This window comes from Natator depressus, chromosome 26 (assembly GCF_965152275.1).
Source record: "Natator depressus isolate rNatDep1 chromosome 26, rNatDep2.hap1, whole genome shotgun sequence".
NCBI lineage: Eukaryota > Metazoa > Chordata > Testudines > Cheloniidae > Natator > Natator depressus.
Window position 1 is genome coordinate 10,176,953 of NC_134259.1, and position 20,513 is coordinate 10,197,465.

The 20,513-nt window shown below is 41.1% G+C and overlaps 1 protein-coding gene across 2 annotated transcripts in view; it reads right to left on the reverse strand.

Moving 5' to 3' along the window:
- SLC23A2 (solute carrier family 23 member 2) overlaps positions 1-20,513 on the reverse strand; it is a 109,430-nt gene that overhangs the window by 6,558 nt on the left and 82,359 nt on the right. For both annotated transcript variants that reach the window (XM_074940224.1, XM_074940223.1), the window contains exons 7-16: positions 19,954-20,042; positions 16,704-16,774; positions 15,356-15,537; positions 10,976-11,096; positions 10,043-10,199; positions 7,869-8,016; positions 7,129-7,234; positions 2,506-2,635; positions 2,204-2,341; positions 687-782 (exon numbers count right to left, since the gene is read on the reverse strand). In XM_074940224.1, the coding sequence (XP_074796325.1) occupies positions 687-782; positions 2,204-2,341; positions 2,506-2,635; positions 7,129-7,234; positions 7,869-8,016; positions 10,043-10,199; positions 10,976-11,096; positions 15,356-15,537; positions 16,704-16,774; positions 19,954-20,042 (1,238 nt within the window). The remainder of the gene's footprint in view (positions 1-686; positions 783-2,203; positions 2,342-2,505; positions 2,636-7,128; positions 7,235-7,868; positions 8,017-10,042; positions 10,200-10,975; positions 11,097-15,355; positions 15,538-16,703; positions 16,775-19,953; positions 20,043-20,513) is intronic.

Here is a 20,513-nt window from a genome sequence, read left to right on the forward strand (position 1 = left end):
GCAAAGGTAGAGCATCGAGTACAAGGCTGCTCCTACACCTCGAAGGGCTTGTCTACACTACTGGCCAGATTGACGGGCAGCGATCGATCCTGCGGGGGTCGATTTATCGGGTCTAGTATAGAAGTGATAAATCGACCGCCGATCGCTCTAGCGTCGACTCCGGTACTCCATCTCAACGAGAAGCGCGAGGGGAAATCGACGGGAGAGCGTCTCCCACCAACACGCCGCAGTGAAGACACCGCGGTAAGTTGATCTAAGTACGTCGACTTCAGCTACATTATTCACGTAGCTGAAGTTGCATAACTTGGATCAACCCCCCTGTAGTGTAGACCAGCCCTAGGTCAATGGCGACTTGATGGAAGCAGGATCAGACCTTATACGATCTTCTACTAAGGAAGTGGCTTCAACAGTCTGTTCTTTTCCCTGGTTTCATTTCGTAATCATCAGTACATCTTTTAACTTACATTGCCCTTTTGGCATAGAGACATTAAATTACTTGCCTAAGGCATCACAGCAAGTCAGTGAATTCAAGCCAAGAATTAAGCTCTGGTCTCCAGCATCCCAGTTCTGCGTTCTCATCTCCAAGCCATGCTGCCTCCCCAGTTAACAGTGAGAACCCTCATTCAGAAAGGCAGGTGAAGCCATTTAAATTTCAAAGACAATTACGACGACATCACAAAACTCACCTGGAATGGTGTTGTCCAAAATAAAGGCCACACACCCGCCGACAAACATGGCTGTAGTGAGAAGAACGTTTAACACTTGATCGATGCCTGCTATTCCTAGAAAAAGAAAAAGAATTAGGTCAGGATTTGCAGTTTTTACATGTCCACACCCTATCTGGGGGGGTCTGATCTCATGTACCTTAACCAGGCAAAAATCCCAGTGAGCTCAAGGGGGGCCTTGCTTGAGTAAGCAAAGGACAGAGGATTAGGTCCTTGCAAACAGTTTACAGGAGCATCTGCCACTAAGCTAGTCGAATATGTAAGACTGAGGGAAGTATGTGCCTTACCTACTCTTTTTAGAGTCTACAGTTCTGGATTTAAATCAGTCAGGAAACTAACCTGAAAGGAATTCATTCCAGATTGCTTAGACTACCATTTTCTGTAATAAATATATGGGAGACACTTCTGTTAATGCAATGAAAAAACTACTAGATAAAAAATATGAGATTTTTTCAAATTTCAAAATGATGTTGACCAAACAACCCAACTATTCACTATCATTCCTTGGAATGGCAAGTAGTTTACAAGGTTCTTCATTAAGGATTACTCTATTATTGCTTTGAATTTAGTTCTCCCCCCTTCCTTAAAGTGAATCTCAGCCAAAATGAACAGCTAGATTAGCCTCTGAATCTGCTTTTGAAGCAGCATGATTAAAATTTAGTTTAGACTTGTAGCTTTCACCAAAATAAATGGTTCTGGTTCAGGGGCTTTCTTCAAACATTACATATCTGCGTCAGTGCCAGTGGTGACAGAAATCAAAACAGCTTCTCCATGGTTTAGTTAAGAAATCAGTCATTAAAAAGTCTGAAATAAACTGAATTTTGAGGCGATCTCTCTCGAAAATACATCTGCAAGTGACAAACGCACCACAGTCTTGTCAAAGGTTAACACAAATACCCACGTTTCAAGATCTAGCTCAACGTTTTCTCCAGTGCTTTTCAAACCTTTTATCGATTAGCTCTAGCTTTCTAAATGCACACTTTTCTCAACTCTTCTTCCACCCATCCAGCAGTCGGTCCTCTCCAGACCCTGCATCCCTCTCCAATGTCACCCACAGAAGGTGAGGTGAGAAAGTCATCTCCACACCATCTGGAACTACCTTCTTGGGTCTCACCATCTCACTGTACTGGGAATATATCTGCTCCTTTACTTATGGCTCTCAGTCCAGGTGTACCCTACATTCTTTTATAAACTATGTTGGTCAGGCATGTGATCCCTGACTCACATAGCTGTGCCAGCAAAGGCCCTAATTATTCTGGCAAATCTGCACATGGAATAAGCTATGCCAGGGAAAGTGTAATTTTGCTCGGAGAAGCTGCTTCCACACTCGGACATTACACTTGAATATACGTATACTGGCAAAGTGCTCCTACTGTAGGTAAGACCCTGATTATTATTATTATTTTTTTTAATTAAGTATTTGTCACTAGCCCATGTTTCACTCGGTACAACATTTTCAACGAATCAGAAGTTCGTACCTGTAACCAGTGGATTTTGTTTGAGATAACTTGGAAGGACAAGTCCGAAGAAGATGGAAAATCCAAGTACAAAGAGGTTACGTGAAGAGTTTAAATCTATGAACTGGAGGTTGGACAGACCCACAGCTGTAATCATTCCTAAACAAAAACGATGAAGAGTGCGAACTTTTAGACTCTCCCTCCTTTTCCTTCAACAATTTTGTTCAAAGGTTAGCTAACAGCCACAGGTACATACCACAGAGGTCAAAGGCTGTCAAACAATCAACTCGCATATGAAGAGAAGCGGAGAAACAGACACTTACCAAAGAGGGTGCAGAAGAGGGCTCCAAGCACTGGGTCAGGCAGGGATGCAAAGAGCGCACTAAACTTCCCAACCATTCCAAGTAAGAGCATGAAGGCTGCACCATACTGAATAACCCTACGACTTCCAACCTATGAAGCACAAAGGGAGAGGAATGAAGCAGAATACTTCAGAAAAACACACATTTACACCAACTTTAATATCTTACTTTTTACACTAGAAAAACCTATATTTTATTGTCTAATCCCTCTTGAAATTCTCTCCAAACAGAGCCCAGCCATCTCCTGTAGTCCCTCATGACACCACAAAGCAAAGTAACCCTGCACAACAGTAGCTACTCTGGCCGAGACAATATACATAGGGTTGACTGTGAATTCTCCAGTGAAAAACCCAGCACAATCCCCCCAAACCCACAGCCTACAGGAACTGGAGATCATCAGAGGAGCAGAAACTGCAGAGATCTCAATTTTAGGACCAGCTGCTTCAGTTTTCCATTTAGATTTTTTTTTTCTCCTCTTCTTAAAATACTGGCTGCACAGTTTTACAAATGTCTTGGGTTTCACAGCTGGAACATGGTTGTACTTCAACGGTGACATAATATGGTTTGGTTTTGCTTATTTAAACTAGGCTGTTTTGAAACTAAAGCATCATTAACCTTGCCCGGCATGGTTTCCTTGATGTAGTTTGGTCCCATCTACAAAAATTAAAATAAGCCACGTAACACAAATTCCCCCAAGATGGTTTTAACAAATGGGACCAACATGTATACATTTGCATTGGCACCACATTAACACCGCCTTGCAGAAAAACATATCGCCAGCTAACAGCAACGGAGTGAAATTTTGCCTCACTTCCAATTCACTTCAGTCACGTGTAATTTCCCTGCCTCAGATCTTGTAACTGATTTTAAGTCATCTCTCTTTTAAGCGGCTACAGTATTTGTCACCTGCAGAATTTGGCTCAGCTAATGCTGCAGGAATTTTAAAATGTAAAAACATTATGGAAACGGAAATACTAATTGTGGAACCTATAGGGTAGTATTACTCTTACATTTTAGGTTGTATTGTATGTTTATACACAAGCATAATATGTTTTGAACTAGAGAGAGACCTGGTGTACACACACACACACACATTTGTATGCACAGGACCCAAATCTGGTCGGTTTGAAAATTTGCTCCCAGCATAAACCTTTTAGAGGCTTTGAATTCAGCAATGTTAAGCTTCATACAGAACATAAGTAACAAAAATCACTATTATGTGTGGGTGTTTCCAGTGCTTGAGCCCTTAACTGAGCCAGTAGGTATAACAGGGTGCTTCACCCAAAAAGAGAGACTCAGCATAAGCAACTATCAGTTCCTCAGAATGCTTGGGTGCTAACAGGGTCAGACACAAGCAAGGGTGGCTCATGCTGCAATTATGTAACATTTGAATTTTAAAAAGAAGCACATTATGCCTTTGTGGGTAGAGGAGACTATTTTCACAATGTTCTTCATTGCTTCATCATTCGCAGTCTTACCCGCTACGTGTGAAGAGACCAATTGCAAAGAGAAGCCAGACTGGTCAACATTAGTTATTTAGTGGATTAGCAATGCAAACAACTCTGCAAAATAGCTTGATTGAAAATATTTTCCTATTTGTCTAGTATTAATTTCCCTCTGACTTGCTATCCCTTTCCCATTACTGATTACTTGATGATAGAGCGTGAAAATTGCTGAAGAACTGAATCACCACTACACCCCCAGCCAGTAAAAAGGAAATTGACATGCAAATATTCAGCCTTTAGGCATTAAACAAATGAAGTCTCAACTGGGATTTGAATCCCACTGTGAGTAGTCTATTACTGAAAACATCGAGTTCAGTTCTGAATTTGATCTGCGTACATGTTCCCAGAGACTTACGCATAAACTGAACAAAAAAGGTTCTTATTTCAAAACCAGAGGAAACCGCGTACAGCAAATCAGTATCTTATTGACATTTAATATTCTTTTCATCATGAGTGTTTGCAGCGCAAGATGCCTGAAGCTTCTGCCCTGTAGTCAGATACATCACTCAATTCTCTTCTCACAGGGTAAAATTCACCGGAGCAGGGGTCTAGCATAAGGCCTAGGCCCTATCCAAGGGCCACTTAAAATTGGACCTTAAACTGTGCATGAGCTTTGTGCTGCACTCTGCACAGGGGTGTATTTTACACCCACAGACTTTACACTGATAACAGGCTCAGTTTTAGTCCACAGTGTGCCAAATCACCTGACGTGTCTTAGGCCAGGTCTACACTCCATACTTACTTTGGTACAACTGTGTGTGGATTTTTCATACCCCTGAGTGATATAGTTATACCAGCCTTAACCCTCTGTGTAGACAACGCTATGTTGGTGGGAGAGCTCCTCTCGCCGGCACAGCTACTGTCTCTCGCGGAGGTGGAGTAACTAAGCTGACAGGAGAATTTTCTCCCGTCAGCTTTAGAGCATCTCCATCCAAGCACTACAGTAGCGTAGCTGCACCGAAGCAGTGTTTGTAGTGTAGATGAGCATATGCAGGAATAAAAAAATTGACCACTTTCAGAGGGGCACATTCTGTGCCCCACCCCGAGGCTGGGGCATGCCCCTGCTTGCCCCCCCTCTTATGAACCCCCAAGTGTAGACTTGCCCACAGTTAGGTTTTTAACCCCATACAAAGTTTACATGCCTCTTTGCACCCTTGCCTTATGGTAACTCCCAGGAAAATTAGGCAGTAGCCATTGAGATTATTTAGTCACAATAAACCTTTTATAATTAAACCTCTTTTTATAAAGATTTACACTAATTTTTTCCTACGGAATTCCCTTCAATAATAAAAAGGAGGAGAGAGGTACAGTCAGCAGATGGCGCTGTTAGAATTTCTATTCTCAGCCAAAGCAAATACACTTGTTTTAGCAGAGACAAAAATGGACAAAGATGCTCCAGAACGCTATGTGTATGTAAGAAAATGAAGCCATCCCCCTGTACCGGCCAACGAGTTTGAAAATTAGATGTTAAATTTAAACAAAAAGATTTAATACAATTATTGAAAATGAAATATACACTTTCTGAGATCTGTCATCACAGATCCAGTACATGCTGTGTACATCTTCTATTTTCATTTGCAAGAAGAAGCTGGATCTGATTGCTGAGTTCAAACACCACAATCACTTATGCCAAATATTTGACAAAAATATGGACATTCATAACAAATGGTTACTCTAAGTAATTTGATATCCTTAACAATATTAATAATGGAGGTTGAACAAATCAGTGTGTATTCTAAGGTCCCAATTCAGGAAGTTACTAAAGCATGTGCCTACTTAAGCATGTGAATAGTCCCCATTAATTCTTATCATAGAATCACAGAAGATCAGGGTTGGAGGAGACCTCAGGAGGTCATCTAGCCCAACCCCCCTGCTCAAAGCAGGACCAACTACATCTTCCCACTCAGGGCTTTGTCAAGCTGGCACTTAAAAACCTCTAAGGATGGAGATTCCACCACTTCCCTAGGTAACCCACTCCAGTGCTTTACCACCGTCCCAGTGAAATAGTTTCTCCTAATATCCAACCTAGACCTCCCCGACTAAAACTTGAGACCATTGCTCCTTGTTCTGTCATCTGCCACCATCTGCTGAGAACATGCGAGCTCCATCCTCTTTGGAACCCCCCCTTCAGGTAGTTGAAGGCTGCTATCAAATCCCAACTTTCTCTTCTCTTCTGCAGACTAAATAAGCCCAGTTCTCTCAGCCTCTCCTCATAAGTCGTGTGCCCCAACCTCCTAATCATTTTCATTGCCCTCCGCTGGAATCTCTCCAATTTGTCCACATCCTTTCTGTCGTGGGGGGCCCACTAACGGGACCGACTTACCTGCTTAAAGTTAAGCATATGCTGACATACTTTGCTGAACAAGCCTAAAGCACAGGGCATTTTCAAAATACACATGAGAAATACAGCATCCAAAGCATTTTAGGTGCTTTACAAACTAATAAGAAGCCAAGGACAAAGGTACTTCATTTAAACCTACAAGGGGGTTTTTAACCTCTGATGTGGCTACATCAATGCAACAGCACACCAGGGCAAACCCCCAGTACGTGCCGCACACAGTGGGGGATTTCACCAGTGCTGCTCAACAGGCGACTCACACCCCCGCCCCGTGTAGACAAGGCCTTAAGGTTTGCACTGTATTACACTGTGTGTAAAAATGTTTAGTCATTGTTATGAATTACCTCACAGCAAGGATACATACCAGAGCATTGATTTCAATTTACTTTAGAGCCCAACCCATTTGAAAACTGTAAAATCAACTTTGTTTGCACAAAGATCGAATTGATCTCATGTTACATTCCTGAAATAGTTTTCTAACCACTTCCAACAAAACAAAGAAAAGGTTTTACGATCTCTTGTTCATAATGGACATCTTGACAGGAACATGCCCAGTGTAGACAGATGAAGGAAGTTCAAAATATGGTGTGGCAGACGGTTCGCACGACAAGCTACAAGAGAGCACTACTTCCCTGTAGAGGGTTATGTCATGAAACAATATCAACGGTGAGAGCCAGAGTACTACAAGATCAAGCAATACTCAGGGAACTGATTACTGGCTGATGAGAGTAGAACATGTACCTTGGTGATACCCAAGACCCCGATGTTAGGGCTCGAAGAGGTGGATCCATTACCAGTACCAAATACTCCATCCAAAACACAGGAAAGACCCTCAATGAAAATCCCTCTGTAATTCATGAAGAGAAAAAAAGAGAGAGTTAAACTTTTAGATTAAAATACTCTCACTTCAAAATGTATTAATGGCTGCACAGTAAGGAGGTGCTTATCATAGTCCCTGGTCCCCAAGTTCTGATCCACTGAACATTTCAACACTTAGGTACATCTAACTAACCACAGTGGGGTCTTCTTGTCCCATCCTAGATTTCTACATTCGTAAAACAATTTAGGAAAGTACAATGACCTCGAAAAATCAACGTTTAGAATTACTCTCTACTCTTAAAATTAAATTTCAGCTGCATTTCACAAGATCCCGACACTGATTCCTTAGAATGAATTTAAAGCCCAAAAGTTTAATGATTCTGGCAATATTAGGACAGACACGAGTGCTGCTCCTACTGAAGCCATATGTCTAACTTCCACTGAGTTCAGCAGGTTCAGGATTGGGCTTTGAGTATTCTATTTCATAAAACAGCTCAATTCAAAGTAGTTATGTTTTAGAAATCAGATCATTGGGTTCTAGACTTGATCATATTGTAAAATGTGATACCAAAACATCTGATAACAAAACTCTATGTCAGCCAGAGTATGAAGCAGCCATGACAGCAGATAATACTATGCTTATTCTTTTCCAAGTGACTTACCTATTTATTGCATGAATAGGTGGAGGAGGAGCACAAGACAACCTTGCACAGGCATAGTAATCTCCGATTGATTCTATAATGCTTGCAACAACTGCACTAAGCATTCCTATTACTCCAGCCGCTGAAATCGTTGGCAACCCCCACTGAACTGTGAAGAGAAGAAAACTGAAATCTCTTTTGTTCTACTGAAGACAATAATTTAGCTATTAAGATGTAAAAACACTGGTTCCATTGCAGACTGCATGACTATCGCCTATGAAGATCATTCATTAAAACTCTATCTAGTTCAACTCGATATGAGAGGCAGAAACACTTGCTTAAATGTAAACCACTACAGTTTTTAGAGAGACTAAACCATTTTAACTGGCTTGGCCATGTTTAAAAACAAACTGCTTGCTTTCATGAGAAATCTCAATGATTTGAGCTGCAGCTTGAGAGTCAGATCAGTGTGGGCTAATCACATAATTATGATTTGTTTGCACATTTGGTCTCTGCCTTCAAGGGCTAACGATCTAAAATGGACAAACTACCAGCTGTGATGATCCACATACTAACACCCCATCTCTCCAAACCTTCACAATACTAAAATAAGCCTGATTTGAAGAAAAGTCTTGCCATTGTTTTCATAACCACTGCCTCGATGCTTTCATCTTTTTTAAAGACTGAGGCACTCTTCCAATTAAGCAGTGTAAGTTATGCATACATTAGTGAGTGACCCAGGGAAGTCTAATACATCTTAGATTTGAAAAATAATACCACTACCCTCCCTCCTCACCTCTCCCCCGCCCCCCCGAAAAATCTTCATTTGCTTTACATCACATTTTATAAAACATACTTCAGAAACTACTTCTTTAAAATGTTCAATATGAACTAAAGCACACGAAAAACCAAAACACAGTTGCCTCATTTCTGTGTGATAGTATTGATACACATTTCTGGTATTGCTCCTTTCACCTCAAAAGGGGCACAATTAAATTTGGCTGTAATACTGCAATTTGTGTTAATGAGAAATGTGACGGTAAGTCCTCCGTTACCAATTTTAAGCTTTAGATCCATCACCAAAAGGAATAAATGTCTAATAGTTTTACTGTAAAACTCACTTATGCCCCAGGTATCCTGTTTCTCCAACCCACTTTCACATTTCAAAAGTAAAAAGATACACTGCAGCATTTAATTGGTTAAAATTACCAGGTTGTAAATACTTCCATTTGGACATTGTGCAGTGCTCTCGAAATTCCCCTAGCACATAGAGTAAGGGAGTTCAGACACCAGCCCACAGTTTCAAATTTGATCCTGAAGGTTTGACACTTAGGTTTATTATTTAGGCCAATAAACAGAAGTGGTCTAATTTTCAGACTTGTTCAGACTCCCACAGAAGACAATGGGAGTTTGGCCCTTCTGAAAGCCAGGTCACTTCTATAGTGGTGCCCAATTTCAGGCTCCCAAATTTGAAAATTTTCATCATAATTATCAGAAGTGGATAAGAAGAAATGTGCTCAATCAGGAAAACAAAATATAAAACCCCAGACCTGTGCATTGAAGTGATGCTCTTAGGTGGCTTAAAATCGAGACACCTGTATCCATTTGTTCTCACTATAGCTCTCAATGACCTCAGCAGCTTAACAGGGCTATATGCACTCGCCACATCACCTATATCTTACAGTGCTATTAGCAGTGGAATATATGAAAGTCACAGCTTGCTGCGCAACAAACTGCACATCAGCAAGTGAGTGTTAAGGAAAATTAAACCCATCATTTCCCAGGAATCCCAGTAGCTGCTTTGCCGTATCCATTGATCAAAGGTTACTCTTTTGTGGGAGAACGCGTAAAAACAGATGTTAGTTATTAAACAGCAATAGTTATCTTGTTATATCCTGTGAGGTACTGAGGGTCCTCAACTCCTACTCCAGAAAAGGCGAACTGAGGGTGCTCAGCACCTCTCTGAATGAGACCCTGTGGCTTGTGCTGTTTTTGTATGTAAAGGGAAAGCCATAACCAGGTTTCAAACTCCTGGTTTCTATAGGTCAGTTTAAAATCCCATCCCTCTTACTGTCTAAACACATCAGAACCCAATGGTATGACATGGTCAGTAATGTTAGCAAGGAACATTGAAAGGAAGCTCGTGAGCATCCTTCTAACTCCCAGCACTTGTACACATTTTGTAACATACTCACAAGGATAAGGAACCTTAAACCAGGGTGCTACCAACAGCACTCCTTGTCTAGCATCCGTGCGAGCATAGAACCCATACTTTGTGCTGTCGGGGGGAAAGACGTCTGTCACAGTAAAGATGAAGCAAAGCAACCATGACACCAGGATAGCCAGAATAATCTGCGGATGGGGGGGGGGGGGGGGGGGGGGAGGAAAAAAAAGTATTTAAAGTGAACACACGTTTCCATTTATCAACAAGGAAATGGCCATCAATAGTGACTTGTTCATGCAAACCTCTATTACCTACATATCAGACATACTTAAAACCAGAATAATACATCCTATAATGAACTTCTTGGGTAGATTTTCCTTTAATTAAACTGCATCTAGAAAAGCTTTCAAGTCGACTTTTCCCCCTTCTTAAATCAGTGAATGCTTCCAAATGAGTACTTCAGGAATGACTGCACTAGTTTTTATTTTAACAAAAACATAAAAGGAAGCTTTTCACATAACTCAAGTGCATATTACACAAAGCCTGAAGATAGTGAACTTTACCACCCCCTACTTTGGAAGGCTAAATTTAAGTTGTGAACCTCTCCTTCCCCCTCCAGACTCCTTCACTCCCCCTTTTCCCACCCTGTACCCTGTAACTGGCTCTGCACAGGCACAGGGGTGAGCCCACATGGAGCCAGCTGCAAGAATGGGGACTATGAATACTAGAGGTTTGTCACCGTTTCCTGTACTAAATGAGAAATTTTGTGGAGTTTCTTAAAAGTGCATTTGTGGCGTTATCCCCATTATTATTTTTTGTGATCTGCTCAGCTGGTTATAGAAAAATCAAAATAGTCTTCACCAATTCCGGGGTGGGGTGGTGGCGGGGAGGGAAGAGTCCATTCAGACTTTATTTCACCATAACCTGTGGTATGGAAAAATCAAAGACAAATGGAATTACTTACAGGAAACATTTTAAAAAGCTGCAACCTGTAGGCTGTCCATCCTTTTTTGGATTTGTAAATGGGTAAGGGGAATTTGACGTTCCTTGCATATTGGGAAAACAACAACACTAGGAAAATAGTCCTGAGGGAGAGAAAAAAGGGCCATAAATCATTCACATCAGTACGTTAAAAATCCCTCCCATTACGAATATAATATTGTAATCTCTTGCAGACATTCTACAGCCAAGGTATAGCAGCATATTTTGGTGCTTAACCAAGACAAAACATTTTTACAGAGAAAATGAATACTTTAAGTATGAAGCCATTGTCATGAGAAATCCAATACTATAAAATATGTATACATGCTTTAGAGTGTCATAATACAGTTAAAAGAAAAGGAGTACTTGTGGCACCTTAGAGACTAACAAATTTATCTGTGCATAAGCTTTCGTGATCTCAGCTCAGTTCATTGGATGCATTCACTGAATGCTGCAGCTCACGAAACCTTATGCTCAAATAAATTTGTTCCTCTCTAAGGTGCCACAAGAACTCCTTTTCTTTTTGCGAATACAGACTAACGCGGCGGCTACTCTGAAACCTGTCAAAATACAGTTAGAGGTAAATAGGTCAGAACAGAGGGAGCGAGATTAAGAGATCTAGGCCACTGAGTGAAACATATTCAGAGATGGGAAAGCCACTGAGATGGAGAGAGATTGTTCTCTGTAACTCCTGTCTTTAGGGTGTTGCCACTATCCATAGCCTGTGTGTGAAAGCACAGATGTCTAGGACTCTATGAAGTCTCACTGCTAAATACGCAGAAGGGGAGGTCAGAGACAGGCTGGAGGCAAGTACATGGCGAGATCTTAATACTCGGTACTTACATAAAGCCTATCATCTCCAAAGCACTTTACAAACATTCATTAAGTAAGTTACCAAAAGTCAGTTCTAGCATCAGCTCTTAAAGGCTCAAATTTTGTGGTGTATTCACCCTCCAACATCCAAGTGCAACAGTCAAACATTAATGAGTTACACGTTAGCACAGGGTGAAATTTCATCCTATGCAGAAGGACAGCTCAAGGCTCACACACCACTTAAGTTCTCAAAATAGGGTTTAAGTGATATACAGAACCTGTGCTGGCTCTCTAGCACAGAGGTATAATTCACTTATCCTTTAGGTTAATACATAAAAACTGCACAACTGATTTATGGAAAGTAAGTTCTGGTGAAGCCAAACTCTAATTCCCATCCCACTGCGAAGTTTTTACAGAAAACACATTTTTTCTCTGAAAACAAGTCATGACTTCTGAGAATCCAGTAACAGAAAGAAGGAGAAAGTGTTCAAAAGTGAAAGAAATGCAGATCCATCTAGAGAGAGCACAAAGCAGGGGAAGATGCAGCATGTGTAATGCAGAGTTGTAGGGCAACATGAACTGCTTAAAACCACCCACACCATTCTGTTGAGTAGGACGGCAAATAAAAAACAAAAATAAAAAATCAAGATCTCTCTCCCAGGCAGACCAATATTCCCAGTTCCATTCAAACTTTAGTGTTAATAATAATAATAATACTGTTCATTACTTGTACTACAATAATGCCTATAAGCTCTAGTATTTAGCAACCATTTTTCTTGGGCCAAAGCATCTGACTCGAGTTTTGGACTTGCCTCAGGGTCACAAGTGCAAACTTCTAATTTAGAAGGATTTTAAAAAAATATTAATTTAGCACTGTTGTAAGATTTTAAGTCACTGCTGCTCATACTGTGAAGAGGGTCAACAAGGCACGGTATTTAATATTTTACTCAAGCTCAATATCGCGGAGAACAGTCTTAATGCCTAAAAATTACTAACAAACGACCTGAATGAAAGCCTGTTCCAGGTCCTACCCAAAGTAGTGACCTCATATGCTTCTCTAGTCTCTTATGGTATTCTCTGCTGACCTTGAACAAGATACTAGTCCTTATCTTGAGAGCCAATCTAGCTCTAGTGAGTCAAATCAGAATGCAAACGACATAAAAACTTGAGTTAAGCTGTCCTAAATATAAACCCTTTTTGAAATTCTAAAGGAGTAGGTTCCATCCCCAATTCCAAGATTTTAAGCTTCTTTCTTTCCATCTTTTCCTGTTCCAAATCACCTTTAATTCAGTAGAAAAAAAGTTGTGTTCTCTCTTAAACTCCAGGTACAGCGTGTTCTGCACAGGAGTAGTGTCATTCATACTTGCAAAAGTATGAATGATAAGAGGTACCTTTCCTTGCATATGAGGTACATCTTGCACTCTTCAAAGAAAGACATTACTGAAAGATGGACTACCTTTGTAAGTGTAACTAGCTCACCCTAAACCAGAGTTCAACTGGTTGCCGATAGTATTAAATAAAAGTAATGGTAAGAACTAAAACTGGATTACCCAAACATGACAGATGTTCCAATCTTCCTAATTCAGAGATAGAGCTGGCAGTGGTTAAAGCACAAAAGTGGGAGTCAGAACTCAAAATGTAATTCCAGCTCTGCCATTGCCTCATTGGGACCAAACACAAGTAAACCTTTGCGTCTCAACCTGCTGATCTACTAAATGGCTGTAATATTAGGCCTGCTTCAGGGGGAAATATTGAGGCTTACTGGCAGTCTCTGTATAGTATTTTGCGATCCTTGGATGAAAGACATTAAGTAAACACAGAAGTATTATTACTAAATTTGAACATTTTGCCCTCAGGCCCTGTGACAAGGCAATTTTCCTGCAGTATTCTTGCAAAACATTATTGAATTAAGTTTAAGCACCTTTGGAGTGCAAAGTTTATGTATTGTCAGATTGGATGTAAATTCTCAGGGGGGCAAGAGAGGGGAAGAGAGACGTGGCCAATGAAAGCCCTGGGAAGTGTGATGAGCTTCAAAGGACTATTTTAAACAAGACAAGAAGGAACTTCTGGGACAAACAAGTGAATTTACGAGGAAATACCTGGGGGACAGTGAATGCAAATTCCCACCTTCAGACCCAACCTTTTGAAATTAAACCCCAAGGAGAGAAACACCGTCTGCTGATTATCTTTTCTCAGAATCTGAAGATCCAAGATCCAAGCTGTATACAGGAGAGACTGACTTATTCATGGGTGTGCTTGTTCTCAGCTAAAGCAGTGATGAACTTGTAACCACAGAAAAAGCCCTTTGTGAGGCTTGAAGGACTGATCAACTTACCAGAGCCCTAGCTGGATTGGGGGGTGATTTCTGGTAAGCTTCTTAGCATTCATGCAGAGTTTTATTGTTTTTAATAGGTTCTCTCTGTAATGCTTTCATCTTAAGAACAAAGCTTTTTGCTTACAAAGAACTGCCGGGTAACTTAGAACTGGGCAATTACAGCTCTTTATAGCCTCTGAGGAGAACGCAAAGTGCAGATGCAGGCCTGTTTAGGCAGTCTGGCTTGCTGGGAAGTCACAGCGTAAGCAGGGAACTATGCAGACTGGAAAATCCCCAGTCTGGAGGGAGACAGAGACAGGTCTCACTCAAGAGGTAACAGCTGAAGAGCCGGGAGCCCACAGTGGGTGCCCTTACTGGCCAATGCAGGGGGAATTCAGGTGGAGCTGTCCTGAACTGTGACAGGCCTTATTCACCAAACAGACCAGCATCCCAGATGCACAACTGAAGCACAGTCTAGGAACTCATGTTTCCCAGTCTTCACTCGGTGCTCAACACACTATGATGCATCCTAAGAGTGAGTTATTTCAGCCTGGGACTCTGATTTGTGCAACATGTGACGTCAGAAAACTGTTTGGGAAATTAAAAATCCTGTGAAACAGGACTAACTGCCTGTTTAGTGAAGAACAGTTCATTCACAGGTATTTTTCTGCCTCCCAAGTTAGCAACGTAACTCTCTGTAGCATGTCGTAACAGAGAAGGTATTTTCACGAGACTTTTTTTTTTTTTTTTTAAATATACTGAGTTTAGCTGACTGAGGAGACACTTTCCAGTCTTGTACAAAGTTCTGCATTGCAGCAGTCGGACAGGATTTATTTATTGGCCGATGCTCAACTATTTAATTGCTGTTCCCTAACAACAAATGGAATGGGAGAGGAAGTGAGAAGTCCGCCCACAGTGGGAAACTTGAGAGTTGCTGCAGGGATTTAAATGCAGAAGGAAGTAAGGGAATACACACAGAAAGTAAAAATAAAAGGGCGAAAGTCACACACATGCTAAAGCTGTGCATATTTCCTCACTAACAGTTGTTCAGTGTGAACGCAGGAAACCTATATAACAAACAAAAACTACCAAAGCATTGATTACTACTAAAGGCTATGTCCTATCCTTTGTGCAAACCACTCCCTGACATGAGCAGGAGAACCACTGTGGAGTGACAACGGTATGCATCCTTACTTCATAATGCAGCTCCAATTAACCACATCCAAGGGTACTTACAACATAGCAATACCCCAGTGTTTGCCTGCTCTCTCCCCTGCAGCCTGGAAACCCGACAGGCCAATCAGAGCCACAGTTGGTGTAATCGTCAGAGGTCCAATGTATCTCAGGAGAGCTCCAGGAAGGCCAAGGAAGCCAATCACCACTTCTATTAAGGAGGACATGATAATAGCCCCTTGGATCTGAATACACAAAGAATGGGAAAAAATACAGTTCAATTAAGTTTGAAACGAAATATTCTTTTTCGGCTCTGGGTTATAAACTGCAATTAAAGAATTCAGTGACAAAGCAGGCCTCAGCAAACTGTTTTTCGTCATACAACAGCTAATTATGAGTTTAAGTGACTTATTGCTTACGTATAACACTCATGTTTTTCTCCACAAAAAACTGTTACCCAACGGACCAATGGGCCAGTTTGGCAGTTGTGTGGATAGCACATCACACTGTCATACAGGAGACCTGGGTTCCAGGCTAACCTTTAAGCTCTCAGATCGAACCGGCAAGGGCTGGTGGCGCCACGGAGGTGAGATGCTCTTAGCTCCTAGGGGCAGAGTATATGCTGCATTGTTCACAAGTGCTCCTTAGAAGCTGGCATAGAGCAGCGTTGTGGTCTCAGGAGACTGCCAGCCTTCTTGGCTGCAGGGCTCTTGGCAGGATGTAGCTATGGTTTGAACATGGGGAAGAGAGAGGGGTTGTTTTAAATTGAGGAAAAATTTGCAGCCCCAAGCGACGGGATGGGAGATAAGTTCCATGACACATGCCTCAATTGGACTATGCTACCTATCCTTCTGTAGTGTGATGTCTGGGCACAACCCCCATCCTGGGCTCTGTAGGACAAGAGAAAGTTCATACTGAAATGCTGGAGGTGGGGAAGGAATTGGGCAGACTCAGCACATCTCTGGGGAGCATCAGCATCTCCATCAGAACTGTATCCAGCTTTAGAAACCTTGATATCAAGTGATTTGCTCACTGCAGAACATTATCCTTGGGGAACAGCCTATTGAATTACTGAGCAATGGTAGGCAAGCAGCTCGATAGCAGCTAAAGTGTTTAACTGCTATTGGTGAACACAAACTGCGCATTCTAAGCAGCAGAATATTAGTCTCCCTTGTGTACTGTACTGTACGTCTTTGTGAACGTGGTAAATGACTCATTGCATTCCATTTTCAGTAATGCATAAAGAAGTTGGAATGGTTAAAATTTGCACAAAGCAGATAACGGGATATATTCACACTTAATGGTAGCGAAGGACAAAATTACAAACTTAAAATACAAGAACATGCAGAGGTATGGATGAGAAACCTTAACTGAAATGGGATGATCAACAGAGAAAGACTACTTATGTTACCTCTCGTATCCTGGGGTACCAGATATGCTCAGTGTGCAGCAGCTCTGTTGTGCCATTAGTAACTGTTACATCTTGGAGGAATAAAAAACAAACACGTTTTCATTTCTGTGTCCCATTCAGAGTGTTTTTATTTTTTAGTAAGTGAAAGATTCACCTAATACTTCAGCACTAGTTTATTTTTTAGGCTGACCAATGTTTGAGAAACCAAACACCCCAGTCCCAGCAATCAGCTCTCAGAGCCTGTCTACACAGCAACTAGACACCAACGGCTGGCCTGTGCCAGCGACTCAGGCTCGCAGGGCTCACGCTATGTGACTGTTGCATTGCAGTCTACGCTTCTGGGCTCTGGCTCTGAGACCGTGCACAGCGGGAGGGCCCCAGAGACCAGGTTCCGGCCTGAGCCCAGAAGTCTACATGGCAATCAAAACAGCCCTGCAGCCCAAGGCCCGGGAGCCCAGGTCGAGTGGCACAGGCCAGCCACGGGGTTTTCTTTGCAGCGTAGACACATCCTCAGAGGACTAAGGCAGCATTTCCTAAGGGCTAGCCACCAATTGCACCCATTACACCAGAGTGGAAAATCCTAATTTGACAAATGTAAGAGTCACTTATGGATTCTTTTCACCCCAGTAAGCTGAATGGGAATGTTTTCATCAGGAGAATTACTTGATTTTATACATCTAAAACAGTCAAACATTTGTCATTTACTAATTTAACTAGTTCATTAGAGTGTAATAACAGCTCGTGTCTGACCCCTTTAGAAGGTTAGAAATGGTCAAGAGCAACACAAAGCAAGGGTCCTTTTCAACGATAAACTGAAACCAGTATCTCATTTGATCTCTAATACAGGAATAAGCCACAACAGGGTGTGTGTTTCTAGGCTGTTAATACACGCTTCAGGGCACCGTGATGCATCCAGTTGAAAGCAGATCACGCTCCTTAGCATGGCTTACTGCCATGGACACTGAAAATTTGTGTGTAATTTCATAATGTCCAGGGCCTGATTTTCTGAACTACAGACTTGGATATCTACCTTCTAAGATATAAAACCTGACGTGAGCTGTCGCAAATATCAAAAAGAAGAAATGAAAGTAAGAGGGTCACAATTAATTAAAGGGATCTGGGGCCTATGAGAGGAAGCCGGAAACTCTCTTTTCACCCTTTCATCTGCTGTTCCCTTCCCCAAGCCAAGCTGCCTCATTCTGCACAGGTAAGATCTTAAAATCTACCGTAGAAAACTGAACTGAGAGCAATGACAGAGTTCCGACTTCAGTTTTTTAACTTAAAGAGAGACCAGATGGTCAGGTTTCATTTAAAAAGTAACTACGCATCTGTGGAAAACTTCTCAAGACACTGGGATGGGCAAAAGAGACACTGAAGGCCTAATTTGGCCTACAGTTTGTTTGCTTGTTTAATTGGTGACATTGAGGTGGAAACCACCAAAACCTGGCTCTCAAAATTCAGGCTCATTATGCAGAGATAACAGTGAAACATCTATTGCATAGAGTTTATGGCTAAAAGACTAGCTCTTCTAGTCTGATCTCTTGTATATCGCAGGCCATAGGATTTTGTCCATTTACTCCTGTATTGAGCCCAATAACTTGTATTTAACTAAGGCATATTTTCCAGACAGGCATCCAGTCTCGATTTGCAGACATCAAGAGATGAAGAATCTACCACTTCCCTTGGAAGTTTGTTTCAATGTTTAATCACCTGCACTGTTAAAAATGTGTGCCTAATTTCTAATTTTAATTCTTCCAGCTTAAGCTTCCAACCCTTGCTTCTTGTTCTGTCTGTCTTCACTAAAGCCCTTTAGTACCTGGTATTTTCTTCCTATGAAGGTACTTATACACTGTAATCAGATCACTCAAAAAAAAAAAAATTTTTTTTTTTTTTGATAAACAGAACAGATTGAGCTCTTGAAGTCTCTCACTCCAAGGTATTTTCTCCAGCCTTCAAATCATGTTTTGTGGCTCTTTTCTTCAACCTCAAATTTTCAACGTACTTTTTAAAATGTGGGTATCAGGACTGTATGCAGAACTACACGCTATTTCAACGCTGGTCTCACCAACGCTATGTACAGCGGTAACCATCATCTCCCTACTCCTACTCATTAATCCCTTTGATACATCCCAGGATTGCGTCAGACCTGTGCACCACAGCATTGCACTGGGAATTCATGCTGAGTTGCTGGTCTACTGTAACCTCTAACTCCTTTTCAGTTGCCAGGACACAGTCCCCTATTCTGTAGGTATGGCCTTCATACCTTATTCTTAGAGGTACCGCTTTGTATTTCAATACCGTCAAATGTGTTTTGTTATATGGGTCCCGATTACCAATCAACCCAGATGACTGCCCTATCGTCATTATTTACTATTCAGTTGGTCTTTTGAGTCATCCGCAAATTTTATCAGCAGCAATTTTATATTCGCTTCCAGATGGTTGACAAAAAATGCTGAATAGCATTGGACCTAATAGTAATCCCTGTGGAACCCCACTAGAAATAACCCCATTCAATGGTGATTCCTCAATGACAACTATGTTCAAAGATCTCTCAGCTAGACCGTTCTGATTCCACTTCACACAAGGTTTGATATTGTATAGTACTATTTTAATTTTTGAATACTGATTTAACATTAGCAGTTTTCTGAATTTTCTGTTTTCTCCTTAGCCAGATCTTTTATAACTCATGGATGCAAGTTATCCTGCTGATTTAAAAAAGTTTATCCCCGGTAGATGTTGTTTCAAATCCTTCTTAATTAATAGTAGCACGCAAAGTACTTCAGAATGCTCATGTGACAAGAGTACATCATCCTGCTTCGTTCCAAATGCACAACAGAAATATTTATTCAACACGTCTGCCTTTTCTGCATTGTTAACAACAATTCTGCTATATCTATCTAGTAATGGGCCTGTACCACTGCTAGACCCCACTTACTGAACAAAAAAACCCACCTTATTTTCCTTAGCGCTACAAGCCAGAGATTTTGCCCTGATATAATTAGCTTCTCGCTTTTTTTTTTTTAAAAATACTTCATTTACAAGAAGAGCGTATTAGACATGGAAATTACTAAAAGCAAGTCAGAACTCCACAACAGCATTTTTACAAAATCATGTTTTCAAAAGCAAAAAGGCAAACAATTCTCCTAATCTCTCCACAAAGGTGAGTTGCAAGTTCGACGTCCCATTTTGAGTTACCTGGGTGATTTATCACGTGGTTAAAATTCCGGAAGCATACATGACTTGCATTTACCTGTGTTATTACACTTCCACTTCTCCAAGGAGAGGATAGCTCTGGCAGGTGCTAAGAATGCAAAAGCACTGGCTTGAAACAAAGGTAACCTGAAGGAAATGGAAAGAGAAAATACAGACCTTTATAGTTTGCAACATCATAACACTGTTTCTATGTACCTTTCTACGTGTGGTTTTCATGAGGTTAACCATCTTCAACTTACTACTCTTTTTTTCCACTATTAGAAATTTTGAAGTAAACAATTTTTTATTTAAGGAATAAAAAGACATCATAAAAAAAATCCAACCACCAGAAAGACATTAAATGCAATAGCAGCTATTAACAGTAACAAATGTTACTGAACACTTGTATGCAGATACCAGGTATTGGTACAAGACCACCTTTATTCAATGGGGGAAAGGCTGTGCACAACAGGTATGTACTAAAACAATACAAGTGTGAGGGGCTGAATGTGCAGAAGTACAGTATATGAAGTGTTAAGTTAGCTTGTGAAAGGCAAGTTATTCTTCACATAGTTTGAATAAGGGCTAGTCTACACTGGCTTTAGCGTTGATGGTGTA